This window comes from Embiotoca jacksoni, unplaced genomic scaffold (assembly GCF_022577435.1).
Source record: "Embiotoca jacksoni isolate LCO1_2020_lvr unplaced genomic scaffold, fEmbJac1.0.p SCAF_138, whole genome shotgun sequence".
Lineage (NCBI taxonomy): Eukaryota > Metazoa > Chordata > Actinopteri > Embiotocidae > Embiotoca > Embiotoca jacksoni.
Genome location: NW_027185272.1, coordinates 27527 through 55351, shown reverse-complemented (window position 1 = coordinate 55351; position 27825 = coordinate 27527). Strand labels below are relative to the sequence as shown.

At 49.4% G+C, this 27825-nt stretch overlaps 1 protein-coding gene across 1 annotated transcript; it reads left to right on the top strand.

Moving 5' to 3' along the window:
- Positions 1 to 37: 37 nt before the first annotated feature.
- Positions 38 to 27362, top strand: LOC138196860 (transient receptor potential cation channel subfamily M member 1-like). Its single transcript, XM_069147248.1, has 29 exons — positions 38 to 121; positions 9827 to 9903; positions 10702 to 10894; positions 10996 to 11209; positions 11412 to 11536; positions 11851 to 12022; positions 12638 to 12812; positions 13284 to 13407; positions 14863 to 14935; positions 15067 to 15167; positions 15259 to 15429; positions 15557 to 15691; positions 17764 to 17814; positions 18863 to 19003; positions 19195 to 19224; positions 19314 to 19606; positions 19818 to 20046; positions 20252 to 20380; positions 20465 to 20605; positions 20979 to 21107; positions 21347 to 21598; positions 22416 to 22608; positions 23393 to 23413; positions 23587 to 23731; positions 24545 to 24747; positions 25230 to 25362; positions 25952 to 26292; positions 26720 to 26901; positions 27061 to 27362. The coding sequence occupies exons 1-29, from the start codon at positions 38 to 40 to the stop codon at positions 27349 to 27351; spliced, it is 4548 nt and encodes a 1515-aa protein (XP_069003349.1). The 3' UTR covers positions 27352 to 27362.
- Positions 27363 to 27825: the final 463 nt, after the last annotated feature.

Genomic DNA, 27825 nt, shown 5'->3' with positions numbered 1-27825 from the left:
GGAGGATGAAGGTGGAGGACAGCTGAACTTTGTCATCATGGACAGCAGAGGACGGAGAGGGACAAACGGATCGTTGAAACGCTCGTCCATCAAGCGCAGCGCGTCCTCTGGATCACAGAAGGTAAGACAGAGACACACCTGAGACATCTCAGACACCTGAGACGCATCTGAGACACCTGAGACACATCTAAGGCATCTGAGACATCTGAATGTCTCTCAACTTTATACATGTCCAGCAGATCTTAAATCTCTGAGGGGACATTTGGACATCGTGTCATCTCCAGTCTGTCCGTCCACATGTTGAGAAGACGTCTGTCTCTCTGTGACCTTTGACCTTTCCTCTATAAAATGTTGATTGATATGATTGACAGCATCCTCCATGTTTCAGACAGTGTTCAAAGAGACGTTGTCATGGTAACAGGAGCATCGTAATCGATCAAAGAAATAATCAATAACTTTAATCTCAAGTTAAATATGATCAGATTGAAGAGCGAGTGACTCCTCCTCCTTCTCCTCCTCATCCTTCTCCTCCTCCTGTTCCTCCTCCTCCCCCCCCTCCTCATCCTTCTCCTCCTCCTCCTCTTCATCCTCCTCCTCCTCCTCCTGTTCCTCCTCCTCCTGTTCATCCTCCTCCTTCTCCTCCTCCCCCTCCTCTTCTTCCTCCTCCTCCTCCTGTTCCTCCTCCTCTTCGTCCTCCTCTTCCTGTTCATCCTCCTGTTCCTCCTCCTCCTCCTCCTTCTCCTCCTCCTCCTCCTGTTCCTTCTCCTCCTTTTAATCCTCCTCCTCCTCCTCCCCCTCCTCCTCCTGTTCCTCCTCTTCCTCCTCTTTCTCCTCCTCCTCCTCCTGTTCCTCCTCATCCGCCTGTTCCTCCTCATCCTCCTCCTCCTCCTCCTGTTCTTCCTCCTCCTCTTCCTCCTCCTCCTCCTCCTGTTCCTCCTCATCCTCCTGTTCCTCCTCATCCTTCTCCCCCTCCTCCTCCTGTTCCTCCTCCTCCTCTTGTTCCTCCTCCTGTTCCTCCTCCTGTTCTTCCTCCTCCTCTTCCTCCTCCTCCTCCTGTTCCTCCTCATCCTTCTCCCCCTCCTCCTCCTCCTCCTCTTGTTCCTCCTCCTCCTCCTCCTCCTCCTCAGGTCATGTGATCAGTTCAGCCTTCATGTGATTTTCACTCCACAAACACAATGAGTTGTTTGTTTCCTCTGATAAACATGTGACGGTGAAATCTGACAAACAAACAAACAAACAAACAAACAAACAACAGACATCAGCTGATTATCAGATAATCTATTGATCACTTCACCTCCAGCTGCGGTGTTCCTTATGTCCTGCCTCTGTTTTGTTGTGCACCGTTACCATGGTTACAGCCGTTGACGTCCACAGTGTCCACAGGCAGAAGATTTAATGAGACAAACTTCAGAAGAATGAAGCGAATAATTAAAATGTTCAAATAATTAAATGTTAGAAGTAATAAAATGAAACCTGGAGAAACTTCCTGAGATAAAAAAAAAGTAGACAATATTTTATTTCTCATCTTTTATTTATATTTCAGAGTTTAAAGAACCATCTTCTATAGTCTATATTCCAGTCACAGACGTCACTCTAGACCTTTATTTTGTTTTTATCACTTTAAACGTTTAAAGTCTGTGACTGGAATATAGAACTTATCTGCTTTCAAAATAAGAGCTTCAGATGAAATGACATTCATTCAACACTGAAACAAAAATACAGCTGGAAGTGTGAGAGAACTAAATGAAACTACATTTCCCATGAACCCTTTGGTCTTTTAGAGTTTGAGGTGGTTGGTGTTGATGATGAGGAGAGGATGAAGAGTAGCCGGCTGTCAATGAGGAGTTGTTTTGAAGGATGAAGCAGGTTTTTATTTTGAAAGTCTCAGCAGAGCTTCACACAGGAACTATTGTGGAGATTGAATTTAATTATTGTGAAAGATTGATTAATTCTCATTGTCAGCTATATCATAAAAAAAAATAAAAAAAAAAATCATGTTTTTGCCATCTGAATCACAAAGTGCGGTTTCCACGGTGATGCAGAGGAACAAACGGCTCCACTTCCTGTCGGCGTACAAAATAAAAGGCGGCGACACAGCGGCTCATTATGTAAATGAGGAGGACCTCTGAACAGCATTAATCCCATTTAAAACCCTGATAATCTAAATCCTGCCTCATTCACGCGCTGCGTTCATTGCTGCTGACGCTGTAATTGGTTTCTTTTTATTCAGAAACACGAAGGTGACGAACAAACACGTCCAAACTTTAAAATAATGTTTTAAATGTGAAGAAACTTCAGCGAACCTTCATCTGTTTACGTGAAACGATCGTTGTCGAGTTATTAATTGAAACAGACTTTTTACTTTGTTACTTTAATGAGCTTCATCTGTCCTTCATGTTATTAGTATTAGTAGTAGTATTGTCAGTATTATTATTAGTATTGTTATGTGGTGGGTGTTTCTCCAGGACCCAAATGCAAGCTCACAGACTCAAGGTTCTCAAATTCCAAAAATACAGTCTTTATTGTCCAAAAAAACAAACAAAAAACTACAAACCAAAAGGTGGCACCGAGCGTGTCCACTTTATGTCCAGTCGGGAGGGCAACTCAACCGACAGCTCCTGGGGGACACGGGTAACAGGGCAGCCGGCAGACCAGCGGAAGGGACGGCGTCAACAATCTTCCAAGCCGGGAGGGCAACTCCACCGACTGGTGATTTTGACGGGGATATCCGCAGGAGACACAGAGGCCGGAGGAACGGGAACAGGAACAGGACTGACGGGGAGCAGACGGAAGACGGACGGAGAGCAGACAGAGGACGGACGGGTGGCTAACAAAAATGCACCGACAACCAGAGTTGTGCAGGGGCAGGTTACATATAGTCTGGGGAGGTGATCAGGGAGATGCAGTACACCTGCAGGTGGTGATCCGGGGTGAGTGGCTGCATCTGCTGGGACTGGTGAGGGGCGTGGCCACGGGAGGTGAGGGGCGTGGCCACAGACAAAGACAGGGGACACAGGAGGAGAGGTGATCGGGGGCAAAACTGAACTCCTGACAGTACCCCCCCCCTCAAAGGGAGCCTCTCGGCGACCAAAACTGGACCGGACCGGGTGGGAGGAGGGGGGACCGGAGGAGGGACGGAGGACCACACTAACACAAGACACGAGACAGGAAACCTAGGTGGACGGAAGAAGGCCACGGGGCAGGAAGGCCTGGGGTGACCGCTCCGGAGGACGGCCGCAGGGCAGGTTCAGGGGCTCTCTCCGGAGGACGGCCACGGGGCAGGGCGGACTGGGGTGACCGCTCCGGAGGACGGCCACGGGGCAGGACAGGTTCGGGGGACCGCTCCGGAGGACGGCCACGGGGCAGGACGGGTTCGGGTGACCGCTCCGGAGGACGGCCACGGGGCAGGACGGACTGGGGTGACCGCTCCGGAGGACGGCCACGGGGCAGGACAGGTTCGGGGGACCGCTCCGGAGGACGGCCACGGGGCAGGACGGACTGGGGTGACCGCTCCGGAGGACGGCCACGGGGCAGGACAGGTTCAGGGGATCTCTCCGGAGGATGGCCACGGGGCAGGACGGGTTCGGGGGACCTCTCCGGAGGACGGCCACGGGGCAGGACGGGTTCGGGGGACGGCCACGGGGCAGGACAGGTTCAGGGGATCTCTCCGGAGGACGGCCACGGGGCAGGACGGGTTCGGGGGACCTCTCCGGAGGACGCCCACGGGGCAGGACGGACTGGGGTGACTGCTCCGGAGGACGATGACGAGGCAGGGCTTCGACCGCGATGGAGGACGGAGCTGGAGGCGGAGTGACGACACTCCTGGAGGACGGAGCCGGAGGCGTGGCGCCGACCACGCCGGAGGCCGGAGCGATGACCGAACAGGAGGACGGAGCAGGAGGCGGGGCGGCGTCCGCGCCTGAGGCCGGAGACGGGGCGGTGACCGCGCCGGAGGACGGAGACGGGGGCGTGGCGACAACCGCGCAGGAGGATGGAGCCGGAGGCGGGGCGTCAACCTCGCCGGAGGCCGGAGATGGGGCGGCGACTGCGCCGGAGGACGGAGACGGGGAGTCGACCGCGCCGGAGGCAGCAGGGGCCGGTGGCGTGGCGACGACCGCACAGGAGGATGGAGCAGGAGGCGGGGCGACGACCCATCCAGCGACGGGGAACGAAGGAGCAGCATTACTGCCGCATAGGCCATGCTGCAGGTACTTGAGGGCCAACGCCCGGGCCCAGATGGCGTCCGGATCTCTCGCCGGCACTGCGGGGGTAGAGAGTTCGTAGGGGGGACCGATGGGGCCGTGGGCTCGCTCGTAGCGACCTATAGGGCTGAGGGCTCGCTCGTAGTGACCGACGGGGCTGCGGGCTCGCCCGTAGCGACGGACTGGACTGACGGCTACACGTCCAGAGATTAAGGGCGCAGCAGGACCGGATGGCCGGTGACCCCGGCGTCGCCGCCTCCTTCTGGGGGGGTCCCAGAAGGCCAGGCGGGTTCCCTCGAATCCAGTCCGGGGTTCAGCGGAAACCGTGTCATTCAGGCGGGCCTGATTGGAAAAATATTGAAATAGAGTCATGTATTTAGGATTCGAGTCTGTGGCTGCTGGGTCCTTCCTTGGTCGGTGCATTCTGTTATGTGGTGGGTGTTTTTCCAGGACCCAAATGCAAGCTCACAGACTCGAGGTTTCAAGTTCCAAAAATACAGTCTTTATTGTCCAAAAAAACAAACAAAAAGCTACAAACCAAAAATGTGGCACCGAGCGTGTCCACTTTACGTCCAGTCGGGAGGGCAACTCAACCGACAGCTCCAGGGGGACACGGGTAACAGGGCAGCCGGCAGACCAGCGGAAGGGACGGCGTCAACAATCTTCCAAGCCGGGAGGGCAACTCCACCGACTGGTGATCTTGACGGGGATATCCGCAGGAGACACAGAGGCCGGAGGAACAGGAACAGGACTGACGGAGAGCTGACAGAGGACGGACGGGTGGCTAACAAAAATGCACCGACAACCAGAGTTGTGCAGGGGCAGGTTACATATAGTCTGGGGAGGTGATCAGGGAGATGCAGTACACCTGCAGGTGGTGATCAGGGGTGAGTGGCTGCATCTGCTGGGACTGGTGAGGGGCGTGGCCACGGGAGGTGAGGGGCGTGGCCACAGACAAAGACAGGGGACACAGGAGGAGAGGTGATCGGGGGCAAAACTGAACTCCTGACAGTACCCCCCCCTCAAAGGGAGCCTCTCGGCGACCAAAACTGGACCGGACCGGGTGGGAGGAGGGGGGGACCGGAGGAGGGACGGAGGACCACACTAACACAAGACACGAGACAGGAAACCTAGGTGGACGGAAGAAGGCCACGGGGCAGGAAGGCCTGGGGTGACCGCTCCGGAGGACGGCCGCAGGGCAGGTTCAGGGGCTCTCTCCGGAGGACGGCCACGGGGCAGGGCGGACTGGGGTGACCGCTCCGGAGGACGGCCACGGGGCAGGACAGGTTCGGGGGACCGCTCCGGAGGACGGCCACGGGGCAGGACGGACTGGGGTGACCGCTCCGGAGGACGGCCACGGGGCAGGACGGGTTCGGGTGACCGCTCCGGAGGACGGCCACGGGGCAGGACGGACTGGGGTGACCGCTCCGGAGGACGGCCACGGGGCAGGACGGGTTCGGGGGACCGCTCTGGAGGACGGCCACGGGGCAGGACGGACTGGGGTGACCGCTCCGGAGGACGGCCACGGGGCAGGACAGGTTCGGGGGGACCGCTCCGGAGGACGGCCACGGGGCAGGACGGACTGGGGTGACCGCTCCGGAGGACGGCCACGGGGCAGGACAGGTTCAGGGGATCTCTCCGGAGGATGGCCACGGGGCAGGACGGGTTCGGGGGACCTCTCCGGAGGACGCCCACGGGGCAGGACGGACTGGGGTGACTGCTCCGGAGGACGATGACGAGGCAGGGCTTCGACCGCGATGGAGGACGGAGCTGGAGGCGGAGTGACGACACTCCTGGAGGACGGAGCCGGAGGCGTGGCGCCGACCACGCCGGAGGCCGGAGCGATGACCGAACAGGAGGACGGAGCAGGAGGCGGGGCGGCGTCCGCGCCTGAGGCCAGAGCCGGAGGCACGACTTCGCCGGAGGATGGGGCCGGAGGCGTGGCGCCGACCGCGCCGGAGGCCGGAGACGGGGCGGTGACCGCGCCGGAGGACGGAGACGGGGGCGTGGCGACAACCGCGCAGGAGGATGGAGCCGGAGGCGGGGCGTCAACCTCGCCGGAGGCCGGAGATGGGGCGGCGACTGCGCCGGAGGACGGAGACGGGGAGTCGACCGCGCCGGAGGCAGCAGGGGCCGGTGGCGTGGCGACGACCGCACAGGAGGATGGAGCAGGAGGCGGGGCGACGACCCATCCAGCGACGGGGAACGAAGGAGCAGCATTACTGCCGCATAGGCCATGCTGCAGGTACTTGAGGGCCAACGCCCGGGCCCAGATGGCGTCCGGATCTCTCGCCGGCACTGCGGGGGTAGAGAGTTCGTAGGGGGGACCGATGGGGCCGTGGGCTCGCTCGTAGCGACCTATAGGGCTGAGGGCTCGCTCGTAGTGACCGACGGGGCTGCGGGCTCGCCCGTAGCGACGGACTGGACTGACGGCTACACGTCCAGAGATTAAGGGCGCAGCAGGACCGGATGGCCGGTGACCCCGGCGTCGCCGCCTCCTTCTGGGGGGGGTCCCAGAAGGCCAGGCGGGTTCCCTCGAATCCAGTCCGGGGTTCAGCGGAAACCGTGTCATTCAGGCGGGCCTGATTGGAAAAATATTGAAATAGAGTCATGTATTTAGGATTCGAGTCTGTGGCTGCTGGGTCCTTCCTTGGTCGGTGCATTCTGTTATGAGGTGGGTGTTTTTCCAGGACCCAAATGCAAGCTCACAGACTCGAGGTTTCAAGTTCCAAAAATACAGTCTTTATTGTCCAAAAAAACAAACAAAAAGCTACAAACCAAAAATGTGGCACCGAGCGTGTCCACTTTACGTCCAGTCGGGAGGGCAACTCAACCGACAGCTCCAGGGGGACACGGGTAACAGGGCAGCCGGCAGACCAGCGGAAGGGACGGCGTCAACAATCTTCCAAGCCGGGAGGGCAACTCCACCGACTGGTGATCTTGACGGGGATATCCGCAGGAGACACAGAGGCCGGAGGAACAGGAACAGGACTGACGGAGAGCTGACAGAGGACGGACGGGTGGCTAACAAAAATGCACCGACAACCAGAGTTGTGCAGGGGCAGGTTACATATAGTCTGGGGAGGTGATCAGGGAGATGCAGCACACCTGCAGGTGGTGATCAGGGGTGAGTGACTGCATCTGCTGGGACCGGTGAGGGGCGTGGCCACGGGAGGTGAGGGGCGTGGCCACAGACAAAGACAGGGGACACAGGAGGAGAGGTGATCGGGGGCAAAACGGAGGAAAAAACTGAACTCCTGACAAGTATTAGTATTAGTATTATTAGTATTATTATTATTATTATTAGTAGTAGTAGTAGTAGTATTAGTATTATCATATTTCTAAAGAAAAACAGAAACTCTCACTTCAGACTGTTGTTCAGGTTTATAAATGAAAAAAAACCCCACTTTTAGTGCAAATAAAAGTGTTTGGACGCTTTAGATTTTGGACGTTGGAGGTTTTGGACATTTGAAGTTTTGGACATTTGAGGCTTTGGACATTTGAAGTTTTGGACATTTGAGGCTTTGGACATTTGAGGTTTTGGACATTTGAAGTTTTGGACATTTGAGGTTTTGGACATTTGAAGTTTTGGATATTTGAGGTTTTGGACATTTGAAGTTTTGGATATTTGAGGTTTTGGACATTTGAAGTTTTGGACATTTGAAGTTTTGGACGCTTTAGATTTTGGACGTTGGAGGTTTTGTTGGATTTCTCAGAGCAGATTTGTGGCAGTGGAAGAAACCCTCTCGTGTGGACGCTCGGCGGGTCATGAGACTCCCAGAAGGATTAGCTCGGACCGGAGTCATGAGACCGGCTCCAACAAAGAGACGCTGCCTCACATGCTCGTCACATGAACCCGCTCAGCTGCATAAAGTCAACTCCTTCCTTATGTGCTGAGCTGCAGCCAGACTGCAGGAGCGCCGGGTCCTCACAGTCCTCGGAGACATCGGAGACATCGGAGACCTCGGAGTCTCTTCGGAGACCTCAAGGAGGCCTCGGAGTCCTCAGAGACCTGCTGGTGTCCCGTCAGATTTTTTGGTTCCTCTTCGTCTGATGTGAAGATGAAGATGAAGATGAAGATGATGCGTCTCAGAGGTTTGTTGGTCTCCATGTTTTCTTCCTGAGTTCAGTTTCTGAGCGTGTCGACAGATTTTATTCCAGCTGGATGAAATCAGACTGATTTAAAAAAAACAAAAACGTTAAACTTCACTGAAAACCTTATTTAAAAAAAAAAAAAACACCTAAAAAAACCTCTTAAATGTTCAGACTTCAGATTTTTCTACTTGAAACCACTCGGACAGATGATGTGGACAGATGTGGACAGCTGCAGCAGCCATGTTGTCCGTCCCCGGTTTAGAGTCTCAGCGGGACTCAGCTCAGCGTCCTGCTGCCGTTCGTCTTCAAAAAGAATCCACAGAACTGAAGTTACGTCTGTAACCACCGCTGCTTCAAAGGGAAAGTTTGGTGACACTCTTCGGATGAGGATGATGATGATGATGATGATGATGATGATGATGATGATGATGGAGGACTCATCATTCACGTGAAAAAGACAATATAAAAACGAAGGTCCCGTGTGCCATTCGGATGTTAATCCTCCGTCATCATCCAGAGTGCAGGAATTTTACAAAGTGCAAACACACACACACACACACACACAATCACACACACACACACACACACACACACACACACACACACACACACACACACACACACAATCACACACACACACACACACACAATCGCACACACACACACAATCACACACACACACAATCGCACACACACACACACACACACACACACACACACAATCGCACACACACACACAATCACACACACACACAATCGCACACACACACACACACACACACACACACACACACACACACACACACACACACACACACACACAATCACACACACACACACACAATCGCACACACACACACAATCACACACACACACAATCGCACACACACACACACACACACACACACACACACACACACACAATCACACACACACACAATCGCACACACACACACACACACACACACACACACACACACAATCGCACACACACACACAATCTCACACCCACACACACACACACACACACACACACAATCTCACACACACACACACACACACACACACACAATCCTTAGTGCTGCATGGATTTAAACACACAGGAAACAGATTAAAGTGCAGCTCCGTGTGTTTTTCTGTGCAGCAGCAGGATTGTTGGAGGATAAGAGGATTCGGTGATAAAGAAATGGAAGCTCCCCTCTCCCGGTACCTCTCCCGGTAACTCCCGGTAACTCTCCCGGTAACTCCCGGTAACTCTCCCGGTAACTCCCGGTAACTAGCCGGATACGGTGGAGATCCGAGCGCGTTGATATTTCAGCGGTTTCACGCAGAGCTGCGACCAAATGCTGAATTTTATTTCAGTAAAATATGAATTCTATCTTAAAATGTCCTCCTGGATTCAGAGTTTCATCATATTTCAGCTCGTATTTCCACCGATGATTAACGTGCTGAATCGATGGTGTGAAGTCGGCGGTCCGATGGAGGCGTCGGCGCCACGACCCGCCTGATGTTTGTGGTTCTGGTTTCAGGTCCACCGAGCCTGGATCGAGAGGACCTTCCAGAAGAGAGAATGTGTCCAGATTATTCCCAGCAGAGACGCCACCAGGTACATTTATGTTTCAGTAGATTTCTGAAAATGTGAAGTCCTCAAGTTCTCCACGAGGGCTACATCTGGGCCGCGGGCCGCTGTTTTCTCCTCCTGCCGGTTTAAAGTCTTTGTGTTCGCGTCGGTGTCACTTGATCTTCACGTGAAAACAGCGTGTTCGCTGTCCTCCGTTTAATCTGAGGGACGCGGCGAGTCACATGTCATCGATTATCCGTGAGTTGCGATCATGTGACCCTGCCAGGAGACCAATGAGAGGAGGGCTGGGTTGTTGCCATGGAGACTGTTTTCAGGCCGAATCTGATCCATGAAAAGTTTCTCTGAAATCATTTTCGGGTTCGTCTTAACGTAGGAAACATTCAGTCCTGCCACTTTGAATCTGAGTTCATTGTTGAACAAAGTGAAGTTCAAACCAGGTTGGATGAAGACTTGAAGTCAAATTATCTGCTCAGATTAGTTTTTTTTTTTTTTTCAGTTTAAAAGTGTCACTTGTTCTTCTGCAGTTGGTTGAAGCTGCTGAACTCCGTTCAGTTTCACAGGAAACGCTCACAGAGTTCAAATACAGAGAACCTAATTCATGCTCATGTTCTCCATGTTTTTCATGTTCTCCAAGTTCTTCATGTTCTCCATGTTCTCCATGTTCTTCATGTTCTTCATGTTCTCCATGTTCTCTATGTCGTTCATGTTCTCCATGTTCTCCATGTTCTTCATATTCTCCATGTTCTCCATGTTCTTCATATTCTCCATGTTCTCCATGTTCTCCATGTTCTCCATGTTCTTCATGTTCTCCATGTGGTTCAGGTGCAGCTGCGGTCAGCTGGTGACGCAGCACGCCGCCATCCCTCCGGGGGCCAAAGAGGAAGGAGCCCCGCTGGTCCAGCTGGAGGTCCAACCTGCAGAGAGATGGAGCGCCGTCAAACACACCCAGACGTCCCCAACCGACACCTACGGAGTGCTGGAGTTCCAGGGAGGAGGACACGTCAACAAGGCTATGGTACCCGACCACAGAGGACAGCAGTTGGGGGTGATGGGTCATGTCTTCATGTCGCAGATCTTTGGCACTGACAGCCACTCCTCCTCCTTCTCCTCCTGCAGTTCATCAGGGTCTCCAATGACTCCAAACCAGACTCCCTGCTCCACCTGATGGTGAAGGACTGGCAGTTGGAGCTGCCCACGCTGCTCATCTCCGTCCACGGCGGCCTTCAGAACTTCGACCTGCCCCCCAAACTGAAGCAGGTCTTCGGTAAAGGACTGATCAAAGCCGCCGTCACCACCGGAGCCTGGATCTTCACCGGAGGAGTCAGTACAGGTACCGGACTCAGGACCTCCACCCTCTCAGACCACACCCAGGTCCTCCACCCTCTCAGACCAGCTGTTTGCTTCCAGACTTAAGCTAAGCTAAGCTAACCTCTGATCTCTGATCCTGATCTCTGATCCAGATCTCTGATCCTGATCTCTGATCCAGATCTCTGATCCTGATCTCTGATCCTGACCCCTCTGTGTTATTTCAGGAGTTATCCGCCATGTTGGAGACGCTCTGAAAGATCATTCGTCCAAATCCAGAGGCAAAGTCTGCGCCATCGGCATCGCACCGTGGGGGATCGTGGAGAACAAAGAGGACCTGATCGGGAGAGACGTAAGACAAACCAAACCAGACTGAACCGGACTAAACCAGTCTGAACCAGAACAAACCAGACATCGTCAGACTAAACCCGACTGATTCAGAGCAAACCAGACCGAACTGGACCGAACTGGTCCGAACTGGTCCGAACCAGCCGCCTGAGTTACAGATACAAACAGAGCGTGTCATCTGCATAGAAACAGATATTCTAGATATTCTCCTCTTTGTTTTCGTGATAATGTTGCTAATATAGATTGTAAACAGTGGTATCCCTTTTTTGACTTGCTCCTCCCACCTCTAATTGGACCAATCACGTCTTTGTGTTCCAGGTGACCCGGCCCTATCAGACCATGTCCAACCCACTCAGCAAGCTGTCGATCCTGAACAGCAGCCACTCCCACTTCATCTTGTCCGACAACGGGACCAGCGGCAAGTACGGCGCCGAGGTCCGCCTCCGCCGTCAGCTGGAGAAGCACATCGCTCTGCAGAAGATCAACACACGTGAGTCACGAACATGTGACCTCCCCAAACAGCCAATCACCGGTGCTGTTCAGACCTCCAGAGTCTCATCGGTCCAGGTGACCAATCATGTGACCTGTGGGTTTCCCTTTGTCATCCTATGCCTGGAACTATCTGTAAGGCAGGGACAGCAAAGGGAGGCTCAGCTGTCACCTCTCACTTCAACCTCCGATGGACCGGGGGAACCAAACCCTGACGGGAACCAAACCCTGACGGGAACCACCGAAACAAGCAAACCCTGAAGAAACCACTGAAACACCTACAGACCCAAAAAGAACACTCAGACTGTCGAGAAGCAAACAAAGTGGTTACAGACTAGAAGAACAAGTTGATCTTAAATTACATTTCTAAATCCCTTAACGGTAGCACAATGCTAACTGCTTTACACGGTTCCTGCTTTGTGGCTATTCACTGGCTAGCAGTTTCCCCCTACTTCCATTCTTTGTGCTAAGCTAGGCTAACGTAACCCACAGAGGTGAATCTGAAATCTGAATCGTGTGACTGAGACTGAGAGTTATTATTTATTGGAGATATTGTGACTGTTCGGGATCAGATGTGCGTCCTGTGATCAGATCGCCGTCTCTGTGTGGGTCTCAGGTCTGGGTCAGGGGGTCCCGGTGGTGTGTCTGATCCTGGAGGGGGGTCCGAACGTCATCTCCATCGTGTTGGAGAGCCTGAAGGAGGAGCCTCCGGTGCCGGTGGTGGTTTGTGACGGCAGCGGTCGAGCCTCGGACATCATTTCCTTCGCTCACAGATACTGCGAGGAGGACGGGTGAGGACGTGTCCTGCTGCGTCAATAAACAATACAATGATGCTCATGATATGTTTACATTAATGATCATTAGTTAATGCAGTAATAAACATGAATTATTGATTAATTAACACTTAAATAATGTGTCCAGTAACTAAAGTTTTAATTTATACATTATTAATATTTATAAGGATGCTATTTATCTCCATCTGATTGCCTTCAGTGTCTCCGTGTCTCCGTCTGATTGCCTTCAGTGTCTCAGTGTCTCCGTCTGAGCGTCCTTCAGTGTCTCGGTGTCTCCGTCTGAGCGTCCTTCAGTGTCTCGGTGTCTCCGTCTGAGCGTCCTTCAGTGTCTCGGTGTCTCCATCTGAGCGTCCTCCAGTGTCTCGGTGTCTCCGTCTGAGCGTCCTTCAGTGTCTCCGTGTCCCCGTCGGAGCGTCCTTCAGTGTCTCCGTGTCTCCGTCTGAGCGTCCCGTGTCTCCTCCACTGCAGGGTGATGAGTGAGAGCGTGAAAGACCAGCTGCTGGTCACCATCCAGAAGACCTTCAACTACAGCCGCAGTCAGGCGCAGCAGATCTTCCTCATGGTGATGGAGTGCATGAAGAAGAGAGCTCTGGTAGGTTAGACGGGGACAGACAAGAAGTGTCTCATGTATTCTTCTGGTTCTTCATCATCACCAATAAACCTGCTCTTCATCATAACATCCTGTCGTCACGTGTCGTCATTCATCCGTTCACCATCAGCAACCGACCGCGTCTCGCGTTACGTATAAACTCAGTTTATACGTGTTTCCTATTTCTGTTCCACAGTGGTGATTAAAAAGTTTATTAAACGTTTAAAATGTTCCATATTTCTTCACAAATGTCACATAAAACATCATCAGATTTACACACAGTCGATAAAAATATATACTTATTGATGAAAAATGTTAAGATTTAAAAAAAAAAAATCTTTTTATAAATATATCTATATGTATATATATAAATATTTAAAAAATATATCTATATATCTATATATAGATATATTTGTATCTGTTTTAGTTTATTTTTTTCATTGTATTGATATTTTTATTTTATATTTGTTGGACATTTTGGGGAATTTTTATTGATATTTTTTCTGATAATTTTCGGACATTGTATTAAAATTGTTTGGACAGATTTTACATATCTAAGATTTATGAATATTCTTTTAGCTATTTTATTAATATTCTTATTAATATTGAGGTTTCTTTTTAAAAAAAGGATTATATATATATATATATATATATATATATATATATATATATATGTACATATTGATCATTTTTCAGATATTTTCTTGACATGTTCTTCATATTTTCAAGTGTTTTATACAAAAATTTCTTCCGATGGTTTTCTGATTTTTTTTTTGTGGTCATATTTTATTCAATTTTTTTTATTAATTTTACAAATGTTTTTAATGCTCCTCTGAAAGAATATCTTCTTAGATTTTTTTAAACTTCTGAAAATCAAACCTTTAACTTCCAGTAACAGGTGATAATAACCATAATTAACCAGCAGGTAACCACGGTTACCTACAGTACACCGGTTATAATGATTGGACACTGCGGGACACAGAGGAGGACACCCGTCCTCGCTGTTCTCTGTCAGTCTCCGAGACATTAATATAATGATGGAGGTTTTACCTTTGACCCAAAACTGCTGCACTTAACACAGATTGTTCTGTGACCCTCCAACATTTATTTAATCCCACAATCCTCGGCTTCCTCCGGAGAACAGCTGCAGCACAACCAACATATATTTTTTTTTAAATAAAAAATCTCAACATCAATTCACTTAAACTGATCTGTTGTCAGATTAAAACACAGAGAGGTAGGATCACGTGGTTCCACCGCAGAACAAGAACCAGAACCACGAGAACCAGAACAAGGTTAACAACAAGAACCAGAACCAGATCCAACACACCAAGAACCACAAGAACCAGAACCAGATTTAACACATGTAGATCAGTGTTGTTTTTTTTTATTGTTTAAGTAGATCAGTGTTGTTTGTTTATTTGTGGAGATCACAGTGTTGTTTGTTTGTTATTGTAGATCACAGTGTTTAGGATGGGCTCAGAGGGACAACAAGACATTGAAATGTCCATTCTCACAGCTCTTCTCAAAGGTAACAACATCATCATCATCATCATCATCATTATTATTATTATTTTTTATTATTGTTTAATCTGCAAACATTTCTGCGTACCGACAGTCTGAATCTGAGCTGTTGTCTGTCGTCTTTTTTCTTGATTTCAGGTACGAATGCGTCGGCGTCCGATCAGCTGAGTTTGGCTCTGGCCTGGAACAGAGTGGACATCGCCCGCAGTCAGATCTTCGTGTACGGACACCACTGGCCTGTGAGTTCACTGACATCTGTCAATCAATCAGAGTATTGAGCCGTCATCCTGTCGGTCTGTAAACTTCACGATGCACCGTCTCTTTCTTCAGCCCGTCAGGGCTCAACCGACCGATCGTCCTAAAAGCCCCGCCGCCCAGCGACCGGCTGCGGCAGCAGGAGGAGGGAAGGGGAAAGGCCGCGGGAAGAAGGGCAAAGGAGGCAAAACCAAACCAGAACCACCTGAAGAGACCGACCCCCGAAAACTAGAGCTGCTCAACTGGGTAAGAAACCAAGTCTGACACAACGAACACCAACAGCATCCACTCACAGCTCAGCAGCTGTGCAGGAATCAGTGATGATGATGATGGTGGTGATGATGATGATGATGTTGGTCTTGGTGTTGGACAGGTGAACTCTCTGGAACAGGCCATGATGGATGCTCTGGTGTTGGACAGGGTGGACTTTGTTAAGCTGCTGATCGAGAACGGCGTCAACATCCACCACTTCCTCACCATCCCACATCTGGAGGAGCTTTACAACACGGTGAGACCCGACGTCACGCATCACACCACCAGAGTCCACGGGACACTGGTACAACCCCGTTCCCCAAAAAGTTGGGACACTGTGTAAAATGTAGATAAAAACAGAAAGCAATGATTTGAAAAGCATGTTAACTCATATTAAGTTTACAAAAAGACAACAGATAAATGGTTTCTTCTTTGGAGAGTTTTAATGAAGAACTGTGTTCACAGACGATGGTTTCCACAAGTGTTCCTGAGCCCATGCAGTGATTTCCACTCCAGAATAGTGTGTTTTTAATGCAGTGCTGCCTGAGGGCCCGAAGATCACCACCATCCAATATTGGTTTCCAGCCTTGTCCCTTGTGTTCAGAGATTTCTCCAGATTCTCTGAATCTTTTAATGATATTATGAACCGTAGACGATGAAATCCACTAATTCTTTGTAGTTTTACGTTGAGGAACATAATTCTTAGATTGTTGAACTATTTTCCCACAAAGTCTTTCACAGAGTGGTGAACCTCCCCATCTTCACTGCTGAGACTCTGCCTCTCTGAAATAATTTTTTTTTATACTAAATCATGTTACTGATCTGTTGCCATGGCAACATAATTAAATGTAAGATGTTCCATCCTGTTTTTGTTTTTTTTGTATCTTTACACAACTTTTCTAGTCTTTCGCTGACCCTGTCACAACTTTTTTGAGACGTGTTGCTGCCATCAAATTCAAAATGAGCAGATATTTTTCATAAAACAATAACAGTTTCAGCACTTGATTTGTTGTCTTTGGTCTATTTTATTTAAATATGAGTTTAAATGATTTACAGTGATCACATTCTGTTTTTATTTAAATTTTATACAGCGTCCCAACTTTTTCAGAAACCGGTTTGTAAGAATAATGATACAAAGAGAGCAAGATGAATATCTAAATATACAGAACATATAATGTAAAAAGATTACAGAAGAATAATATTAATGTAACAGTCCGTGTTCGATGTAATGGGATCACAGATATGCAGAATAAGATTATAGGATTTGTTCATTTGGATGGTGGGTCGGAAAGTCCATGTCAGTGGGAGCCTCCTGATGAGGTTAACTGCCCTCAGCAAGAGGAGAGGAAGGTCCGTAGAGGAAGGTCCGTAGAGGAAGGTCCGTAGAGGAAGGTCTGTAGAGGAAGGTCAGTAAAGGAAGGACCATAGAGGAAGGTCTGTAGAGGAAGGTCCGTAGAGGAAGGACTGGAGAGGAAGGTAAGAGGAAGGTCTGTAGAGGAAGGTCCGTAGAGGAAGGTCCGTAGAGGAAGGTCTGTAGAGGAAGGTCAGTAAAGGAAGGACCATAGAGGAAGGTCTGTAGAGGAAGGTCCGTAGAGGAAGGACTGGAGAGGAAGGTAGGAGGAAGGTCTGTAGAGGAAGGTCTGTAGAGGAAGGTCCGTAGAGGAAGGTCCATAGAGGAAGGTCAGTAGAGGAAGGTCCGTAGAGGAAGGTCTGTAGAGGAAGGACTGGAGAGGAAGGTAGGAGGAAGGTCTGTAGAGGAAGGTCTGTAGAGGAAGGTAGGAGGAAGGTCTGTAGAGGAAGGTCTGTAGAGGAAGGTAGGAGGAAGGTCTGTAGAGGAAGGTCTGTAGAGGAAGGTCCGTAGAGGAAGATCTATAGTAAAATTTAAAAAAACTACAAAAGACACTGATTGCAAAAAAAGCAAGAATCTTCTTTCCTTTGGTGTCATTTGGAGCAGATTGGTGGAACGGTGGCACACAAACACACAAACCTTTCTCCAGCTTTTGTTGTAGGATAAAAGTCTGTTGAGAAGTCCTGTTACGAAACAAAAGCTCTCTGCTATAACCTCTATATTCTGACTGGCTGCTGATCTGCGGCTTAGAGTCCATCAGAGCGACACTCCATCTTCTGTCTCTAATCTTTATCTGCTCCACTGACATAAAAAGCCCTGAAAACATGCGAGTCATATTACAGATTACAGAGCAGCTCTCTGCTGCCGTCTCTGTGCTCATCAGGGTAATTTCGTTAAACTGTCACTAATCAGTGATTAACTGTGTTAGTCAGCTGCTGTTTGATTTCTCATCACTGTGTCTTTGTGGTTTGTTTCTGCAGAAGTTGGGACCAGCCAACACGCTGCACTTTGTGGTACGAGACGTCAAGAAGGTGAGCGCTGCAGTCAGGAGCCTCTCACTCCATCTCAACATCTGTCACCACATAAACCCCTATCCAGAGCAGAAGTATATGGACAGCTCCTCATGTTCTGTTCTTCAGGCTCAGAGTTTCAGCACATTTAGTTTGAAGGAAAACCAGAATCACTTCCTGGTGGTTGTTTACCTCCTCCAACCAGTTAGCTGTCAGTCTCCATCCATTTCTGTCTAAACTATAAACTGGATATGAAAGTGTTCATAGTTTCCAGGTCTGAAAAGTTAGTCAAAAGTGATGCAGAAGTTTCTGAAGCTGCAATACCAGCGAGTGCCACTAGAGGTCGGCTCCAAAAAGCCTCCGGCTCCATAGACTCCCATTCAACTTCTCTCATCAAATCCAAAGTGAATAAAATGTGTCCATCAGTTATCTCGGTGTTGTTAGCTAAAGTCACTCCTTCTTATTAGTTTTCTGGACGTCCATCTGAAAATAATCCCTCATTCATTAGAAAAGAAGATTCAAGAAGACCTGTTTTTGGGGGCATGTCTGGTTGATTGACAGGCCTGTGGTGCAGTCAGGTTACAGCTATTGGTGGGCGGGACGTAGTATCGCCAGGTTTCCAAACAGATCGGTCAGATCCACCGCTGGCTCCTCCCCCAGCTCGTCACTGGTCACTTCCTGCTCCAAACTGCTCCGAACTAGCAAAGATGGTGACGGACAGAATCTGAACTGGAGGATTCATAACGTTCACAAACCAACGATGACATCACTGATGATTGATGACATCACTGATGGTTGATGACATCACTGATGGTTGCCGCTCGGTCCAGACTCATGTAATATATGTAGTGAAGACTTTGAAGGAATTTGTCCAACAAAGCTGAGTCTGATAAAACACAAATTTGTAACAGGAAGTCTCTGACCCTCATTTATCTGTTGGGATATTTCTTTCTGTTTAGATCTCAGATTTATTTCTAGTCAGTTTTTCTCAGTGAGAGAAGGAAACCAGCTAATAAAAGAAAATGTCTGTCTGAGTAAAAGCTGCATCACCTTCTGTTGTGTGTTTCAGGGGAATCTTCCTCCGGATTACCAGATCACGCTCATCGATATTGGGCTGGTGCTGGAGTTACTGATGGGCGGAGCCTACCGCTGCAAGTACACCAGGAAGAGCTTCAGGACACTGTATAACAACCTGTACGGCCTCAAGAGAGTGAGTAAACCTGGAGGCATACTGGACGTCTTCATGGTTTCACTGACAGCTCGGTTGACTCTTCGGTGGTTACAGAGAAGTTTTGTGTGTTTTGAAGAAAAATCTAATTCTGCTTTTGTCACTAATCATCCTTCCAGAAAAATGTATATTCTGTCGTGAGTACACTGATCTTGTCGTCTTGTGTCTTGCAGCCCAAAGCTCTGAAACTTCTCGGCATGGAGGTACGTATGTGGTCCCATGTGTCCCAATTTGGAAGTGATCGGGTCTCAGAGGAAGACCTGCTGACCGGTTCTGGTCTGGTTCCTTGCAGGATGACGAGCCCTGCCTGAAGCAGAAGGGAAGGAAGAACAAGAAGAAGGAGGAGGAGGTGGACATCGACGTGGACGACCCCGAGGTCAGCAGGTTCCAGTACCCCTTCCACGAGCTGATGGTGTGGGCTGTGCTGATGAAGCGCCAGAAGATGGCACTGTTCCTGTGGCAGCGCGGCGAGGAGGCCATGGCGAAGGCTCTGGTGGCCTGCAAACTCTACAAGGCCATGGCCCACGAGTCGTCCCAGAGCGAGCTGGTGGACGACATCTACCAAGACCTGGAGAACAACTCCAAGTGAGTCCCATGCAACCAGAGACCAGGACCTGGACCCTGGTCACCCTGTTTGGGTTCTGCTCAGGTTCTGTTTATCCTGTTTAAGCCCTCAGTTCCGGTTCAGTTCAGCTGGATGAACAAAGAGGAAATGGTAGTTTAACGTGTCCCCTTGAACCCGCTGTACGTCCTGTGAAGGTTGCTGGTGTGCAGTGAACTTGCGGTGTCTCTGTAGGGAGTTTGGTCAGCTGGCCTATGAGCTGCTGGACCAGTCGTACAAACACGACGAGCAGGTGGCCATGAAGCTGCTGACCTACGAGTTGAAGAACTGGAGTAACTCCACCTGTCTGAAGCTGGCGGTGGCCGCCAAACACCGGGACTTCATCGCCCACACCTGCAGCCAGATGCTGCTCACCGACATGTGGATGGGCTGCCTGAGGATGGGCAAGAGCAACAGCCTGAAGGTACCAGCAAGCACTGGTCCAAACACGAGGCACACTCCTTCTTCTCAAAGTCCTAACTCAGTCCAATCTGAACTTTCACACATGAAACACATATGTTTAGATTCAGCGTGACTTCCACTTCCTGAGGACGTAATTCCTCCAGACATCTGTATATTAACAGAGTTTCATTTGAGCCTCTCCTGTCCCTCTCTTGTCCCGTCTCCAGGTGATTTTAGGGATCATCTTCCCTCCTGCCATTCTGCTCATGGACTTCCGCCTCGGAGATGAAGCCTCACATTATTCATCCAAAGACGACGTTGACGGAAAAACCAAAAACGATGACAAATCGAACAAAGTAGGAAATAAAAACAGCGGCGGCGGTGTCATTAATGTCGTCATCGGGTCGAAGCAGTCAGAGTAACTGGGAGTTTGTTTTCAGGATGCCGTCTCTAATGTCGACGCCATGTCAAAAAAAGGAGACGAAGAAGAAAACCAGACAAAGCACCGCAGGAGGATTCCCATGGGGAGGCAGATCTACGAGTTCTACAACACTCCCTTCACCAAGTTCTGGTTCACCACGGTGAGTGCTCATTCTTTAAAGGGAACCGTATGTTCTGTAGCAGCTACCAATATCTTTGTAATAATATTAGCTTTATAAAGATCCCTTTAGAAGGTCACAGCCCAGGGTTTGATGAAGTAACAGCGACGTCTGAATTACTGGACTCTTGTTTACGAACATGCCTTTCCAAATGTGTTTTTGCAAAACTGTTTTCTTTGACTGAAGACTCAAAATCAGCCAAAACCACATTTAATTTCCAAAATTAAACAGGAAACAAGTGTCCAAACGCCCCCAATCTCATCACTTCTTCCAGATATATTTTATATTTTTTTGGTTGCAGTTTACAGGTTTTAGTTTCGATTGTTTTTACCTCTCGGTCGATATGTATTGTCAGATCGCATACCTGGTGTACCTGATGTTGTACAACTACATCATCCTGGTGAAGATGGAGCGGTGGCCGTCTCTGCAGGAATGGATCGTCATCTCTTATATCATCACTCTGGGACTAGAGAAAGTCAGACAGGTAAACATCAAACACACACCTAGGCCGTCAGGACGAGACTGTTACGTGGTTTTTGATTCTCGAATTGTAGCATCAGATGGATCCACATCAAGTCCTCTAATCTAGGTCAGTGAAGGCGTCCCACAGGGCTCCGGTCTTGGTCCTCTTACATTCACCATGAACCTTATCGTAATGTACAGCTCTATGCTGATGATGCAGTTTTTCTAAATCATGTGATCTGACCATCTGATACATTTCAGATCCTGATGTCAGAGCCAGGGAAGCTGAAGCAGAAGATCAACGTGTGGTTGGAGGACTACTGGAACATCACAGACCTGGCGGCCATCTCGGTTTTCCTGCTGGGTCTCCTGCTGCGGCTGCAGAACGAGCCCTACATGGGCTACGGACGCGTCATCTACTGCGTCGACATCATCTTCTGGTACATCCGAGTCCTAGACATCTTCGGGGTCAACAAGTACCTGGGCCCCTACGTCATGATGATCGGGAAGATGGTACGATGCCACGCGCACACATTCAGTCTCACTTTACTTTACAGGGAAAGTAGGTTTACAGCCAGGTCGCAGTGTTACACAGTTGTATGTACAGCTACCGTTACTTCAGAGTACAAGTACTTCATCACAGTGAAAGGCCCTGCATTCAAAGTATTATCAGCTTCATGCAGGTACAATATCAGCAGTCTAAGTACAACCCTGTTTCCAAGAAAGTTAGATTATTATAATGATGTTTTGTCAACCATGTAAACACATATTTTATTAAAAGATAAATCAAAGACAACATATCAAATGTTGAAATGGAGAAATTTTATTTTATGAAAAATATATTTTGAATTTGGTGGCAGCAACATGTCTCAAAATATTTGGGATAGGGGCAACAAAAGACTGGAAAAGTTGTGTAACGCTAAAAAAGGCATCTGGTGGAACATCTCACAACTAATTCGGCTACCATGGCAACATGATTGGATATAAAAAGATGATTTCAGAGAGGCAAAGTCTCTCAGCAGTGAAGATGGGGAGAGGTTCACCACTCTGTGAAAGAGTTTGTGGGTAAATAGTTCAACAATCTAAGAATAATGTTCCTCAACGTAAAACTACAAAGAATTAGTGGATTTCATCGTCTACGGTTCTTAATATCATTAAAAGATTCAGAGAATCTGGAGAAATCTCTGAACACAAGGGACAAGGCTGGAAACCAATATTGGATGGTGGTGATCTTCGGGCCCTCAGGCAGCACTGCATTAAAAACACACAATATACGTGAAGTGGAAAACTGTCCCGAGGTTGAAAGCTTCGTGTCTCCACTTGTCTCCAGATGATCGATATGTTGTACTTCGTGGTCATCATGCTGGTGGTGCTGATGAGTTTTGGTGTAGCTCGGCAGGCCATCCTCCACCCGGACGAGAAGCCAACGTGGCGTCTGGCTCGCAACATCTTCTACATGCCCTACTGGATGATCTACGGAGAGGTGTTTGCTGACTCCATAGACCGTAAGACTAGAGTCCATAGTAAGATACCTGTTAGTCCTCACCCCGTCCTCACCCTGTCCTCACCTGGTCCTCACCCTGTCCTCACCCGGTCCTCACCCTGTCCTCGCCCTGTCCTCACCCTGTACTCACCCCGTCTTCTCCCTGTCCTCAACCTGTCCTCACCCTCTCCTTACCTGGTCCTCATCCTTCACCCTGTCTTTACCCTGTCCTCACTCTATCCTCACCCTGTCCTCACCCTGTACTCACCCCATCTTCACCCTGTCCTCAACCTGTCCTCACTCTGTCCTCACCCTCTCCTCACCTGGTCCTCATCCTTCATCCTGTCCTCACCCTATCCTCACCCTGTCCTCACCCCATCTTCACCCTGTCCTCAACCTGTCCTCACTCTGTCCTCACCCTCTCCTCACCTGGTCCTCATCCTTCACCCTGTCCTCACCCTATCCTCACCCTGTACTCACCCTGTCTTCTCCCTGTCCTCAACCTGTCCTCACCCCCTCCTCACCTGGTCCTCATCCTTCACCCTGTCTTTACCCCGTCCTCACCCTGTCCTCACCCTATCCTCACCCTGTCCTCACCCTGTCCTCACCCTCCTCAAACTGACTATATTTGTGCCAGTATTTACCTCCAGATTATAATAATAAAGATTAAAAAGTTGTTTGCATGAATAAAATTATAATATTTGTTTAATGTTATCTTCCTCCTCAGTGGCTCCAACATGAAGTCTTCCTCTCTGACTGATGATGATTGATTGATTACTTTCTGTCTGTCTCTCTTCTGTTTACCGCCCACCTCTGATGGACAGTTTATGCGATGGAGATCAACCGTGAGTGTTTGAGAAGTGATGGTCGTGAATGTGGTTGTTAGTATTCGTGAGACATGAACTGTGTTAAAATGTCTAGCAAACAAACAGATGTTTGACTGATGAGTGAAATAACACCTGAACCTGTGTGTGTGTGTGCGTGCGTGCGTGCGTGTGTGTGTGTGTTTGTGTCTCAGCTCCGTGTGGAGACAACTTGTACGATGAAGATGGGAAGAAGCTTCCTCCCTGTATCCCGGGAGCCTGGCTCACCCCCGCCATCATGGCCTGTTACCTGCTGGTGGCTAACATCCTGCTGGTCAACCTGCTCATCGCCGTCTTCAAGTGAGTCCACTGTTACAGCAGAGACAGCAGAGACACTGTAACACTGTAACACTGTAACGTACAACAAACACTGTAACACGGTAACATACAACAGACACACTGTAACACTGTAACGTACAACAAACACTGTAACACGGTAACATACAACAGACACACTGTAACGTACAACAGACTCTGTAACACGGTAACACGGTAACACAGTAACACTGTAACATACAACAGACACACTGTAACACTGTAACATACAACAGATACACTGGAACACTGTAACATACAACAGACACACTGTAACGTACAACAGACTCTGTAACACGGTAACACGGTAACACAGTAACACTGTAACATACAACAGACACACTGTAACACTAACATACAACAGATGCACTGCAACACTAACATACAACAGATACACTGGAACACTGTAACATACAACAGATACACTGTAACACGGTAACTTACAACAGACACTGTAACACGGTAACACGGTAACACTGTAACACGGTAACACTGTAACACGGTAACACTAACACGGTAACACGGTAACACTGTAACACGGTAACACTAACACGGTAACACGGTAACACTGTAGCACGGTAACACGGTAACACTGTAACACAGTAACACGGTAATACTGTAACACGGTAACACTGTAACACGGTAACACGGTAACACTGTAACACGGTAACATGGTAACACTGTAACACGGTAACACTGTAACACGGTAACACGGTAACACTGTAACACGGTAACACGGTAACATGGTAACACTGTAACACTCCCTGCAGCTCTAACCTCCCTCCTCTTCCTCCACAGCAACACCTTTTTCGAGGTGAAGTCCATCTCCAATCAGGTGTGGAAGTTCCAGCGCTATCAGCTGATCATGACCTTCCACGACCGCCCCATCCTGCCCCCCCCGCTCATCGTCTTGCCCCACATTTACATTGTGCTGAAGAGGCTGTGCTGCCACTGCAGACGAAGGCCGGAGGGCGACCAGGACGACCGCGAGAGACGACTCCGTGAGTCAGAGACGCTTAATTAAAACTGGATCCGCTTTGGTTTTTACATTATGATACCGAGGCTGCATCCTAACTAACGCCTTTTCATTTTAAATTGTACAACTTTCACTACGTTTACAGGAGTAGATCTAATCAGACAGACAGCGTTTAGCGTTCTTAGCTTTTTCTGCATAAATGAAAACAAAAACTAAAGTTGAATTTGATATTAAAACATCTTATTTCAGTCTTTAGATTCATTTTTGGCCACATGTCTGTCTGAGCTGCAGTAACTGGAGGTTTTTTCGTGGGCAGCTAGTTAGCATCTGCTGTTAGCATCTGCTGTTAGCATGCGAGGAACATTGGTGAATTATGGCAACAGAAAAAACACTCCCCTTCTAAACTTCATGAAAACTAAAGATTCTTTCAGTAATGTGGAATTTTCTTCTTGAAAAAGGTTCAGGAGCCGGTATCTAAGTAAAGGTCTGTCTGCTGTGTTTCGTCAGAGCTGGTGCTGAGCGCCGACGAGCTGAAGAGTCTTCATGAGTTCGAGGAGCAGTGTGTGGAGGAATACTTCAGAGAGAAAGACGACGAGAAGCAGTCGTCCAACAACGAGCGAATCCGAGTCACGTGTGAGAGGTCAGCAGGACAAACTCCATCCACATATGATAAACCTAAAAGTTTTCTCTCTCTCAGTGAAAGTTTCCTCCAAAGTACCAAATAAACTTTATAGGTTCCATGCGGGGAAATTAAATTATCACAGCAGCAAACTGAATTGTAACAGAAGCTTGAATTGCTGCTTTTCAATTGGGAGTCGATCACAGTCTCGGTATAAAAGAGTTCGTAGCTTCAGGTCTGTAAAATGTTTCCGATCCAGAAGTGTCTTCAGCTGCAATACCAGCGAGTGCCACTAGAGGTCGGCTCCAAAAAGCCTCCGGCTCCATAGACTCCCATTCAACTTCTCTCATCAAATCCAAAGTGAATAAAATGTGTCCATCAGTTATCTCGGTGTTGTTAGCTAAAGTCACTCCTTCTTCTTAGTTTTCTGGAGGTCCATCTGAAAATAATCCCTTATTATTTATCACATCCTGCAGGAGCCAATAATAACAGACAATGTTGTCATGTTGACGTTTAAGGTTTGGTTGATCGTTTTGTTCCGCCCCCGTTTGCCCTGTTTAACTTACTGCATTACGAACTAGAGCAACGTTAGTGCTTCCTGTGTACTCAGGGTGGAGAACATGTCCATGCGTCTGGAGGAGGTGAACGAGAGGGAGCACTCGATGAAGGCGTCCCTGCAGATGGTGGATCTCCGCCTGGCTCAGCTGGAGGAGTTCTCCGGCCGTATGATGAATGCACTGGAGAAGATGGCGGGCGTCGACCGGGCCATGCTCGTGTGCTCGCACTCGAGAGCGTCGTCCGTGTGCGAGCCGGCCGCTCTGCTGCGGCACGGCAGCATGAACAGCTCCGACGGGTACAGCCTGTACCGGTACCAGCTGGAGCACGACGACAGGACGTCGGTGTCCGGAGACGTGGAGGGAACCGACAAGAAGGTCCAGCTAAGTCCAGAGAGACGAGGAGGGAACGCCAAGGGAGGAGGCGCGTCAGGTAGGTATTGGTAGTTTCCTGTCTGTTGCTGTGTCTTTTGAAACCCGGAGAACACAAACCGCCTGAACTGTGTCACCATGGCAACAGGCTTCTCCAACATGACAGTGCGTTGAAACCAGACAAGAACCGGAATTCTGTTCCCCAAAAATGTTATGCAAAATCGGATGTTTCTCTGCTCAAGTTTCAGGCCGGTTGGTCGGCAACAGGATCAGTTTCAGAAGGTTTTGATCAACAACAGCATCCAACAGTCTCAGATGTTCTTATTTTACGTTTGTTCTGAATTGAAAAACATCTCAATCCAAATATCAGTTTGAGTGAAAAATGCCCCTGAATGTCAATGATTGGCTGTTTGAACTCGTTGCTTCCTGTTTTGTAGGTGATGTGAAGGAGTTCGGTGCGACCCTGGAGGTTCGAGGACCGAAGGACAGGAGACAGTCTCTGTCCAACGTTGACATCCTGATCTCCCCCTGCGACCCGGAGCTCAGGCCCCCCGACGCCGACCCCACCTCCCCCCGGGCCGAGCTGACGGACGCTGACTCGGACAAACCGCCGGAGAAGAGCCGACTGGAGGCGGCGGTGTCCTTCCCCCTGGAGAGGTCAAAGGTCATGCAGTATTTACCTTCTCTGACTCTCAGCAGCTCGTCCAACAGTAAGTCCATCAGCAGCGTTGTCTCTGGCCCCCCCCAGACGGACCAGGAGGGTTTGGACCGCAGAGCGACGAAAAAAGGACAGGAAGTAGGAGAGTCCAGTGAGGAACAAGAGGGTGACGCTAAGGACGGTAACCATGGTAGCAGAGAGGAGGAGGAGGAGGAGCTGCTGCTGGGGGACGACAGGATGTACCCAACGCTGCGCTCCAAGAGCCTCAATGCCAAGTCGAGGAAGACGAGGCCGAAGAGGAAGGAAGACGAGGAGACACCTCGCTCAGCCAGCAGTGTCAAGGACCTGGTGTCGGCGTTCAGTGGGGGGGCCGTGGTCCAGGACCCGGTCCAGGACCCGGTCCAGGACCCGGTCCAGAGACTCTGACTGCTGAAGAACTGAGGTGACGATCCGATGTCCCCACATCGAGTATGTCGGAGACTTAACGGGACAAAGAGCTGCTTTTCTGATTAAATATTCATTCTTCACACAGAATAAAACTTCAGTTCATCAGGGATTTAAATGTGTCCTGAAGTCCCAACTATAACCAAACATTAACCTCCACGACCTCTGACCTTTCTGGAAACGTCAGCAAACACGTCACAACTCATAAACTCGTGGCTTCTAGAAGATTTCGAGTTCTGACGTGGTGAATACCACCAGAGGGCGACGTTCATACAGAATCTCCTCGTGAATAAGCCCTGATTAGTTTCACCTGTCCCTCTTTGTCCTTCCCTCCCTGCTGTATTCATGCTGCGTTCAAATGGAACTCGTAACCTCGTGGTTCCAACACGGGAAGTCGTGTCCACCGTATGCTCAAGTGAATAAGTCATAAAAATACTGTTGCTAAGGAACATGGAG